The 11,864-nt window shown below is 41.6% G+C and overlaps 1 protein-coding gene across 2 annotated transcripts; it reads right to left on the bottom strand.

The window, feature by feature from the left end:
• Positions 1-74: 74 nt before the first annotated feature.
• LOC141764165 (transcription factor AP-4-like) lies at positions 75-11,215 on the bottom strand. Of its 2 annotated transcripts, none has more exons than XM_074629146.1 (7): positions 10,802-11,215; positions 7,712-7,877; positions 7,405-7,503; positions 5,502-5,672; positions 3,989-4,135; positions 3,622-3,792; positions 75-2,961 (listed from the first exon to the last, which is right to left on the bottom strand). In XM_074629146.1, the coding sequence occupies exons 1-7, from the start codon at positions 10,888-10,890 to the stop codon at positions 2,806-2,808; spliced, it is 999 nt and encodes a 332-aa protein (XP_074485247.1). In that variant the 5' UTR covers positions 10,891-11,215; the 3' UTR covers positions 75-2,805. The 2 variants fall into 2 exon arrangements, with proteins under 2 accessions (XP_074485247.1, XP_074485249.1); XM_074629148.1 differs by lacking the exon at positions 10,802-11,215 and adding an exon at positions 9,896-10,136.
• Positions 11,216-11,864: the final 649 nt, after the last annotated feature.

Here is an 11,864-nt window from a genome sequence, read left to right as displayed (position 1 = left end):
CTCAATGTCGCCTCCCGGTGGACAAAAGGATCCACATCATGCATATTTGAAGTAGAGCAGAGGGAGCAGAGGGGTGTAATAAAAAAAGTACAAATTTTATTTTTTTTTCATCTTTACAAAGGCCTGTTTACCCAAGTTTTTATAAACAAAATATAACAGCTTCTCATCGACCTGGACTGATGGGAAAAATAACAAAAATCACAAAAGTATAAAAAAAATGCTTGTCACCAAAAAAATGGAAAACCAGAAAGACAGATGAAAAGACAGAAAAGCAGAACACAATAAACAGCTGTTGAGTCACAGCAAAGAGTTTACAAAAAAATAAATGGCAAAAAAATAAAATCTTCCTCATCATTGATTCAGGCAGTACAGAACAGCAAGTGCTTCATATCAAATATCTCAAATTCCACCAAAAAGACAGCAGTGCTGCAACACAATGTACAGAAACATTTTGGGGAAAAGTGTTCCGGCGACCAATCCCAAACCTCAGCCTAAACTCAGCCTGCGGCTTAACATTCGTCAGCAAAACACCAAACCCTTAAACAAAGTTTCACAAAGAAAATATGAGCGTTGCCCACCATGTTTGGCATGAGAAATACTAGTCTAACCAGATATAAAACTGATGTCAGTGAGCGAATAGTGTCCACGCATCTAACACAAGACAGTTTCACACTGAACGCATCAGTCACGTGTTCATGAAAAAAATAAAATGAAACCTGCAAAAATAAAAAAAAAAGTCAAAAACAAAAGCCCGCTTTAGACAAGAGAAAACAGCAATTAGTAACATGCATTCAATTGGCAACAGAACATATAAGAGATCAAAAGACAGATACAAATCCAAATAAAAGGAATGTTTACAGCATCAAGTCAGCGTATCAAATTGAGTATGACAGGAGGGAGGCTTGAAGCAGGGATTTCCAGTCAAATTCCCGACAAATATAAGCAACGCAACATGAGGTGGACAGACTTGGGTGCATTTTTTTAGAGAGAAATGATATCTGGGGAGCGATCTGCAATTCACTTCAGTGCTTTTCATTAGAGTTTTGCACTTTGTGTGGCATCTGATGCACTGAAAACGTACATCGAACTACAGTACAGTACAGAACGTGCTTAGTTTTCCCACCCTTCTCTACAATTAATTTCCAAAATTATGCTTTTTATGTTGGAGTTTATGGAGCATGTTATTTTCTACTTATGTGAGCAAATATCACAATGAGACAACACAAAATCTGCCGTCATTTGTAACCAACGCCTCCCTGCCTCCCTGACCTCTCTAAGCAATTCCGAGATGTGGAAGTGACGCATATCATTTCGCAGAAAAAAATTCAGCCACGTGATAAACGTGATCAAGTGTGAAGTTTACATGGTTTGGGTCCTCGGCTCGCCGCTGGTCAGCAGAGCGCCGGGTTGACAAAAGAGCACCTTGCAAGTAGAGACGACATTCTGTGATACAAGCATGTTTAGTTTCATACATACTGTATACGGTAGGTGTAACGCACACACCTATCAACGGTGCATAGATAACTTCACCTCATGTATAAATGACACCGACAAACGTACTGAAGATGGAATTGCATAAATACAGAAAAACTAGTGCATAGTCACTGAAATCAACAAACCAAGACCAGGAGACGGACTGGAGGTCTTTGGAGGAAAACCGGAAGCCTTCATGCAAACAGAGCATGTGAATTCGTGTCAATGTGTAACGGATTTTCACATATTTTCATATGCAAGGACGAAGTTTGATTCAGTCAAATTATCGGAGATTGAGTGAAAATGAATACCAGCCACTGTTTTCCGGCATTGAACCAACATTTGGTTCTTTTTTAAACTAAGTAGATACGAATAGATGGCGCCGTCTTTTAAACCAGACTTTCAGAATTCGTCTCAAGGCCTCCGGTTCTCTGTGAAAACCTGACAAACCTCCAATTTTAAATTGTTAATCTCAATATAACAAAATGTTCACCTTCGACATTCAGTAACCCTGACGGAAAAAAAATGTTAACAAAAAAAACATGAGAAACCAAAAATACGATCAATTGTTCAACAGCTTATTTTTTAAGGGCTTATTTAGATATCAAAAACACAACCTTTTTTTTTCAAGTAAATCAGATATAATTTCATTCAACATCTATCCTCAAATTAATTTTTCAATTAATTAGTTTAAATTTGTCCCTAACTTTTTTTTTTAATTTAGAAATGCCTTCTGTTGTAGTTTAAGTTGAGTTTTGTGGCCACTGGCACTAGAACATCACCTAGCCAACCAGGAAACATAGAAAAACTAATTCATTAAGACTGGGGAAGAAATAAATGCAACTCTGCATCCCTTTTCAGAATCAAGAGCTGCTTTCTTATTGGTGTTGTTACATTCAACTCTCCACTGTACTGGCTCCATCAATTTGTAGCACAAATAATACTGTCAGCGCGCCAGTGACGACAGTTAACTGTGATACTGCGACTGGGTGTAGCACACATAAACACACGCGTAGGACGGACGGATGCCGATAGCTTTTTACACGAGGAGGCCCTCAAGTTTTCAAGTAGCCACAGACCGGCTGAAAAACAGCCTCTAGAAATCCAACAGGGCCTCCTCTGCACGCTGACCATCCTATGATTTCAATCTTCAGAGATTTTACAGTACAAGACTGACACAGAGCTTAACCACTGGATTTAGGAGTTTGGATAATGCCAAAGAAAGATTTTTTTTTAAAAAGTAGTCAAGCTCCTGGAGGGAATCTTACAGTGAGTAGGTATTTTAAGTGTTTGTGTGTGTATGTGAGTTCATGGAGGGAAGGGGGGGAGGGATCAGTTCATCGAGAAGTCCTCGCCCTCTGTGTCGGTGTCTGTGTCTGAGCAGGCGGTGTCCATGGCGACGTAGGCGGGGCTAACGATGACGGCTCGTCTCTGCTCTTCCTCGGCGCTCGCTCTCCTCTCCTGAGCGCGTTCGATGTGCTGGATGGCCTGAAAGCAGACGGTAAAAAAAACACTGAAGGCTGCAACCAATATTCAGTCCATATTCAGTCCAGTGAGAGACAACTCTTAAGGCTTTTGCACACCAAGTCTGTATAGTTCGTAAGTTTTATTTAAAATCTGCCATCCAATAAAAATCTTTAGAACAGAGACCTTGCACACTGAGTCCGATGTGTTTTATTATTCTCTTTGTTGCAAAAATTCGCAAAACAAGACAAAATTGGATTAATTAGGTGGGTGCGATGGATAGCGTTAGTTCCAAACGGGGCTAATGGATGAATGACATTAGCAAGAAGCGGTCGTTTATCTGCCTGGAGCACAATCACTACGGCCTAATCTTTCCTGAATCCTTTGTTTTGCACCCTGATTCAAAAGCTGTTCTTCAATCACTTTCCACAATCTATCTTTAAATCCCACATCTCTGTATTCTTTTATTTCTTTATTGTAAAGTGACGGATGCCAAAAAAAAACCCGTTCTGAAACCTTTAATGACAAACAAAAGTTTTGCGAGGTCGTATTTATTTTTAAACGTGAAACAATTTAGGACGAAAAATATGGACTTGGTGTACAACTATTGTCACTATGAAATGATGAGTTGAGACTATGATTACTCAACAAGGATTCTCTACACAAAGTAAAACAAACTCCTACCTGCACAATAGTGTCCAGGTTCTGTCTGGACGTGGACGCAGTGCTGGTGTGGGCAGACGGGCTCATGGTCACCACGGTGACGTGATGATGGGGGTGCTGGGTTAGTGTTGGGGCTGGAACGATGACCGTCGGGTGGCGGGTTGGGGCGGGGGGAGTGGGAGGAGCCAGCACCTGGAGGACAGATGAAACATGAATAAAATATTAGTACGTCTGAGACTGTGTGTATTTACTGTTACTGTTGAGCCCCACATGACTTATAGGTCAGTGATTTAAAAGGACCAGAAAACGTCACCTCAGAAGCCATTTCTGCAAACTGCAACAGATACGTTTACGGCGTTTTAAGCTTGTGTGTGTGTGCGCCTCTTACCACTGGGCTGTGTGGTTGTCTGTCAGCCGCGTGGATCTGCTGCAGCCGTAACAGCGTCTCGCTCTGGATGAGCGCCTGCTCCTCCTCCACCTGCTGAGTGATCACCTTCAGACGCTCTGGCTGCAGCTGGACGTTCAGAGATCGCACCTGCACACAAACACACAGAGAGCACACACACAGGTTAATCACATTCATTTCAGCACCAATTTAAGGGCAACCCAAAACATATCCAAGGCCTTTCAATTGTTATGGAAAGATAGCATCAATATCACAACAATTATTTCTACAGAACTGATAGCAATGAATGCTAATGTGTATAATTCACATTAAACGGTAAAACTAACACACTGATACACTTGAAGATACACTGATCAATAACATGAATGTATGTAGAAGGCCTTATTTGTTTCCAGTTTCCTTCTGAGAGAGATTTTATACGGTATTTGCTTTTCTATTGTACTCTATTGTGTTCTATTAAAAGTCATTAAACAAAGAAATACTGAATTACTGCCCAGTTAAAGTTTGACTCTTTGGAAATATCTCAACCCTACTGTTTACTTTTCTCTTGCACTTCCTGTTTAAAGTTTCTGTTTGTCTTCACCACCTGTTCAGTCCCCTTTGTCTTAACCTGCTGTTCAGGTAGATCCAGGATGTGAGCTTATCAGGTGTTGACTGCTAAATCTGCCACCTCCTTCTTAAGGTGACTGGTAATCATGTAAAAGGTACTGATTACAAGTTGAAATGGTTGGTTAAACTGAATAATTGCCCGGGGTGTTTTGGTTGTTAATGTCCAGACCTTTGTCTCTGTGAAAAGACCATTTCATAGCCTGGAGATGTGGATAACTTCTCTTATCCACCTCTTCGTAAATGAACGCCCTGTCAAGTACTTTTTTTAAATTTTGAGTTAAAAAGGTATTGCTCTAATGCTTAAATGAAATTGAAATTCAGAGCGTTAATATTGCAGCAAACAACTATTTGCTATGTAAAGATATAGAGGAGTAATGTCGACCTGAGCAGAGAATGTGTGTGTTGTAATCCGAGCTTCTCTGTGCTTTGTTTACATGGCCGGTTTAGTGCATGTGCATTTTAGTGTGTGTGAGTCTCTCTGTTGTGCCCCACTGGCTAGCTAATGACCTGTATTGAGTAGTGTTAGCAATTGTGGTGAAGATTTCAACAATCACAACTTAATGCTGCTAAGTGTGGAAAGTAGTCGCAGGATTAATTATAGCCACGGCAGATTACTCTATGTACGCCTGTGTGGCTTTTAGCTTCAGCTGGCAGAGACACAGGAACTCCACGAGCATCACAATCAACTAATGGTGAAATATCACAAGCAGAGAATAGATTGAGAGAAGTTAAATGTCTGAGAATCAAACAGTTACTGTTATTGTTAAATCGAATTACTCCTGCACTACTGAAATAAATGTTAAGAACTTTTTTGAGAGAAAATAAACAGTAAAGATCAGAAGTTACGATGAACCCTCTGCAGCCGAGGCTCCTCCTTTTGTCTCACCTGCTCCTCCAGCTGCATACGAGCCGAGCGCTCCTTGTCCAGTTGCTGTCGCAGCTCTAGCATCTCCCTCCTCACCTCCTCGACCTTCTCCTCCTCCAGCGTGTCTGGAGACCCGATCCCTTCGTCCTTCTCCTCTGCTCGCCTCCTCTTGGGCGATGAGCTGCTGAACTCCTGGAGTGACATGGAGTCCACGTAAAGGTTTAATGTAAAACAGACATTATATATTAGATATGTTAACATAGTATGTGAATGGGGATGCTCACAAAAACCCAACCAACATAGAGTCAGCCTGCACAGAATCTGAGGAGTTTCCACTCCATTTATAAACGACACTGCTTTGTGCCGAGCTGAACGAATGGCCGGTTGGGCAAGAAAACAAAACGCCAGGTGAACCAACAGCACGGGAAACAAATGAAACAGGTAAACACATATTTTTCCACATGGCTGCATACAGATTGAGAAAGAACAGCACTGTCTTTGCCAACACTTGCAAGCTGTCCAAATATGAAATCAAAGTTTGGCTGAATGATGCTTGCATAGGTTGCAATAATCCCACGGATATTTAATAAACCCTGCGTTGTATTTATTTACTCCTGGTAGACCTTAAGAACTCAACCTCAATGAGACGTCTGGTCGCAGCATCTAACACACTACCTGATGCTGTTTGATCATCAGCTGATAGAGACGCAGCATCACACCTCCCACCTGCACCACATGTAAACCTTACCCTACATAACGAGCCACAAACTGACACGGCCTCGTGAAATACAGCCTATAGAAGACATGTCCAGAGGAAGCTGGAGCTCTGTGCATCTCTAACAACTGCTTGTTACAGAGCCATCACAACACACACGCCACTGTTGGGCGGTAATCCATGTGAAAGAATACATTTACCAGACAGCAATTATGGAAATAAAAGCAGCACGAAGATAAGAGTGATGAAGTTTCAAGTCTTTGCAGGATATTTCTATACTGTACTTAAAGAAGGGGAAACCTATGGCGGCCTGAAGGACAGGAAACCATAAAGCTTGATATAGTGTAGGGGTGGACGATATATCGAATACACTCGATGTTTGGCGGTTTGTGGGATGTAGTAAAGGACTATATTGCCAACATCAAGTACAAATATTATTAGCCACTTTTTTAAGACTTGAGTATGAGACTCGCTTTGGCGTTGCGCTTCTCCCGCGGTCTCCCTCTCACACACAAACGGTACTCTCCTGGGCGAGTGTGTGTTTGGAGTATAACCTCTAATGTGCATATGTGGCGTGTGTTTTTGTATCTGGAGGGAAGCAGGGAAAGAGCCTGGAGACAGCGAAAGAAGTGAAGCATCAAAGCGAGGTTATACGTGTGTAGGTCGGGAGCGGTAATGGAAAGATGCCGGCCTCCACTTCAAAAAGTTTTGCGGTGCGTGTATATACTGGGCATTACGGTTAGAGAGTGTAAAAACTGACCTCACAATAAAAGTGATCTTCCGGTGAATTTCACATAAAGTCAGTCAGTCAATCAATAATAAGTAGATAAATAAAACAAAATGAATAAATATGAAATAATAAAAAGGAAGTATATATATATTTTTTAAAAACTAACTATTTCAGAGAAAAATTGAATTCGTATTGTGTGATTAGTTAGTCAAACTTTATAATAAAGAATACATTTCCAAAGACCCATCTGACTTCAATATGACAGTACACCACCTCAGAGTTTAGATTGGTTTGCTGGTAAGATCATAGGCATCAAAAGGGTTAAATCAAGCAGTTATGTATAGATATATATCGTATATTGCGATATAGCCTAGAAATATTGAGATATTATTTATAAGCCATATTGCCCAGCCCTAATATAGTGGACTGTTAGTGGTAATGTAAGGTTTACAAAGATAACAAAGGCACAGGGTGTTTACCTGGATGAAACGTTTGAGCTGGTTGTTCTGTGCCAGGAGCGTAGTCTTCTCCTGCTCCAACGCAAAGATGTAGTCCGATGTCTGCTGCAAGATGGCAGCCTGACAGGGACAAACCAAAAACAGTGAATACGAGAACAGTGTATGGACAAATAACTTTTTCTCACAAAACTGTTGCACTCTGAGATGCCAAAACATTGGATTTGCTGCTGTTCAATTCAACAATTGGCCCCAATCATTTAAAGCTCAAATCAAACTGTGTGGTGATCTACGCTGTCACAGAGCGTCAGGGTTTGCATGGTTTCTGCACCTTGCTGAGTTTCTCTCCGTCTGTGTGGGGCAGGAGTGTTTTGAGGGACTGGAAGCCTGCGTTGATGCTCTGCATGCGCCGGCGTTCGTTGCTGTTGGCGATCTCACGGCGGATTCGTCTCTCCTGATCCTGAGCCGTCTCCGGACTGAGGGGGATGTTGGCCAGACTGAGGGAGCAAGGTCAAAGCAGAGAGACGATCATTATTCTGTCCATAAGGACTTTGTGTCCAGCGAGACGGTATAAGCTCCTCTCAGACCGCACATTTGATCCTTCTACTTATTCAGGTTTTGGGATGTTTCTCCTTAAAAATCATTTTAACAAGCTGCCAACATCACAGGCAATGCAGCTAAAAGAAAATGTGACATACTGTTGAAATGGGAAAAAAATAATAATTGCGCAATCAGCTGACAACACACACCGCTGAAACAGATCTGCTCTACTGGGTCAACTAAATAAACAGCAACAACACAATTAGCGATGAGTTGATCTCTGACTCTTTTAACCTTTAACCTGGAAGCTTTACCAGGCTTTAGACTCGACCTCACTGCATTCCTCAGTCAAGCTGCCTGCAGATCTTTGAGTTTGGCTGAACTCAGTAACCTCACACACCCCCACCCCACAAGGTTGGATGTTATGGTGGTAAAACCTTCTCTGTCATATTTACTCAGGGCGAGAAATACGTGAACCATTAAGGCCTGAAGATGATTATGGTGCCGAGAAGACAACAAACCCGAGGAGCCAGATCTGGGATGTTTACGAAAATGAAAGAGGTTAGACAGAGGACACAGATCACATGGCTCTGAATTAGTTATTTTCTACAAAAGATGAGTGTGAGGGTGTGCGGCCATACTAAACTGTGTGTTTACAAGCCAGTACGGTCAGCTTATCTAAAAAATAAAAAAGCTGCGAAAACTAGGGCTGACCGGAAGGCTTTGGAGCTTCGAATCTCGCTGTTTAAGTGTATAGGTGCGTCCGTGCACAGTAGTGCGACACTGTCCCAGGCACTGAAATGGGGGAGATGGAAACAGACATAAGAGCGTGTCAGCCTGCCGTGCTGCTCACCGAAGCTCCAAAAAATGGTATTTGGGACAGCCCTAGTGAAAACCTACCTTAAACGGAACACCTTTATTATCTCATTGTGTATGCACATTCCCTTTAAAGGGGCTCTGGGTCCTTGAATTGCTTAATTTCGTGCCTTGGTTTTATTTTATTTTGAAAAGCTCTCTTAAATATATTGTTATCTAGTGGTTAAACCCCTTATAATAAATATGGGCATACTGCATAAGTAACATTTAGGGCTTAATTTGGTCTATTTGGATTAAATTGTTCATCACTCAAAGTTATTTATTGTACACATGTAATATGAGATGTTCAAGAGGGCTTTAAGGAATATAATGAGGGAATGTGAAGTGTGGTGAAACAATTAACTACAGAATTAAAGCTGTCTTGCAAATATCAATCAATCAATCACCGACTTCAGTCCATCATCATCATCAAGTAAGAAAATTAAACATGTGCTTTTTACATCTCACTTAAAGCTGAAGTAAGCGAGATTGGAGCAAATATGATTAAAACAAGTTATTTTTATAAAACGCTATATCATGACATTAGTACATGAAACAGGTAACCTGAAAAAAATCATGTTCCTCTGTGTCCTCCGGTGCTGCTATCGGCATCTGCAAGATTTCCCAGACTGGAGGAAAACAAGCAGTAAGAGCTGATCTGAGGTCTGCTGTCCATCTGCTGTCTATGAGAGCCGGCTGTCAATCACTGCTATAACTGTTTCTATACTGTTATTGTTTTTATGCTGCTATAACTGTTTCTATACTGTTATTGTTTTTATGCTGCTATAACTGTTTCTATACTGTTATTGTTTTTAATCACAACGATGGGAAGCCTGCATGAATTTCATTGCACCTGAATATAATGACAATACAGATGATTCTGATACTGAAATATATAAATCTATAAATCTATCAGATCTTCTAACAGAAACAACCACATTTAGTAGAAAGGTGTCTCTAAAGGGGTTTAAACAACCACATTTAGTAGAAAGGTGTCTCTAAAGGGGTTTAAATAACCACATTTAGTAGAAAGGTGTCTTTAGAGGGTTTTAAAGTTTAGAGATGAGCTCAGCTGTTGCCAGCTGTCGTTGCTACGAGGTCGTTGCTAGGAGCTGCGGACCTCCAACATGTCCGCCGGAGGGCGCGTCGGTTAGTCTGGCCGGTAGAGACGGTAACAGCAGCAGTGAAATGTGACTCCTCCGCCAGCAGCAGCAGCTGCAGCAAGGCCCCCTGGCATCATGGAGAACAATGCTTTCTCCCGTTAGCACCGAGCTAGCACTGCCTCCTCGGTCTTGCTGCTGGAGGAGGCTCGTGTCTGACCGCCGTTAGACTCTATATGACGACGTGTTTCCGTTAAACACGCTAGAACACGCGAGTCAAACCGACCCGCGCGCTCACAACACGGTTAGAACACGGAGTGCGTCGCGATGAGCTAACCAGCTAGCATAGCTAAGCTAATTTTAGCACATGACACAACCATGGCTGCTGCTACTACGCACATAGTATAGCCGAACACCAGTTTAACGCACCCGCAGCCAACACACCCACAAATAAACACATATCATACAAGTAAATCAGTCAAAATAGTAAGAAGTGTGTAAACTATGTGGTTATAAACATGTGGTTTGGCGAGGCGGCGGTGAACACGTTAACTACCACGTGGTTGCTCTTCAACTGGAAGCAAATGTATCGATTTCATGATGCTTATTTACATATTTCAGAGCTTGAATGAGTGCAAACATGCCTTTATTATTATAACATGTAATTAAGCCACCTAATGTAATAACACGAGTTAAAAAACATCCTCTATATCGTCACCTCCAGCAGCAGCAGCTGGCCAACAAGCTGCTAGTTTCTACCACCATGCTCCTGCTGCCAACAGATCGCAGCTAACAGCTAGGATGCTAACTGAAGTGAGGCTGCATCACACACACACACACACACACATGCATACACACTACAGCGACACGAGGGGGGATTTGTGCAAAGCAGTTTCGTATCAACAATAAAACAGCTAGCCACACACCTGCAGAGCCCCCCAATAACATCCTTCTCCGTCTTCTTGAAGTGCTGTAAGGACGCTATCTTGTCCGTCGGCATCATGAAGTATTCCATGCTTTCAAAGCCTCCTTCTGTACTCCGTGTTTTCTGTTTTTCTTCTTCTTCTCCTTCCTCCACTGCTGTCCTTGTTAGAATATAATGATGTTTAGCACAGAGATCTTGCTGTAATCCTCAATAGCGCATATCTTAAAATATTCTGCAAAAATCTATAAAATCTGGAGAACAGACTTAAGAAAAATAAAAGTAAGTTCAAGCTGTGTTGCTTCCCACAGCTGATGGGGTTCCCTCCAATGTGTGTGTGTGTGGCTTCTTGCCTCCGCCTACTACGTGTCTGTGTCTGTGTGTGTGTGTGTATCTGCTGCCTCCGCCTACTATGTCTGTGTGTGTGTGTGTGTGTGTGCAGCTGATCTGTGCGAGGCGGGAAACAGCTGGTTGGAATCAGAGCCCGTTTTCCGGAAAGCAGAACAAACAGAGCAGCTAGAGAGACTCACTGTGTGTGTGTGAGCGTGAGTGTGTGTGACTGCAGAGCTGCAGATCAAACACTCACACACACTAAATGAAAGTAGTGAACACAAATACTAATAATAATGACTGTGTAATAGCACCAGTATCAATCAGCAAGACGAAGAAACTAGAATTGACAAAACATCAGTGGATTATATAACATTATGTGTGTTATGATGAGACACCTATTGATGAAATAGTTTACTGTAACTACAGTTAGTTATCTGCATAGTTCACTTAAATTACAGATGTTCACATAGTGAATTGTAATAACTTGCTTGATTATTCAGAACCTCAAGTACTGCATTGCACATTTTGTGTGTGTATATATATATATATATATATATATACTTACAACAATGTACAACAGTACATGGTTTCCAGTGGAGTAACAATGTTAAATATTTAGAAACCCGCGAAATGAATAGGAACCGGGTATTTCTACGTTTCACTCAACATTGACCACAAATTGAAAGCAATTAATAGATTATTTCCAAGGGAAATAATATTACAATAGTCTTGTC

This window comes from Sebastes fasciatus, chromosome 3 (genome assembly GCF_043250625.1).
Source record: "Sebastes fasciatus isolate fSebFas1 chromosome 3, fSebFas1.pri, whole genome shotgun sequence".
Taxonomy (NCBI): Eukaryota; Metazoa; Chordata; class Actinopteri; order Perciformes; family Sebastidae; genus Sebastes; species Sebastes fasciatus.
This window is presented reverse-complemented; position numbering and strand designations above follow the sequence as displayed.

What these genes read in the sequence shown, in the direction of transcription:
- LOC141764165 (XM_074629146.1), bottom strand. Translation starts at nt 10,890, where the DNA reads ATGGAATACTTCATGATGCCGACGGACAAGATAGCGTCCTTACAGCAC. An exon ending in GTATGCAGCTGGAGGAGCAG is followed by an intron (nt 4,136 to 5,501) that starts GTGAGACAAAAG and finishes GTTTGTGTGCAG; the next exon opens with GTGCGATCTCTGAACGTCCA. An exon ending in ACCTGGACACTATTGTGCAG is followed by an intron (nt 2,962 to 3,621) that starts GTAGGAGTTTGT and finishes GTCTGCTTTCAG; the next exon opens with GCCATCCAGCACATCGAACG.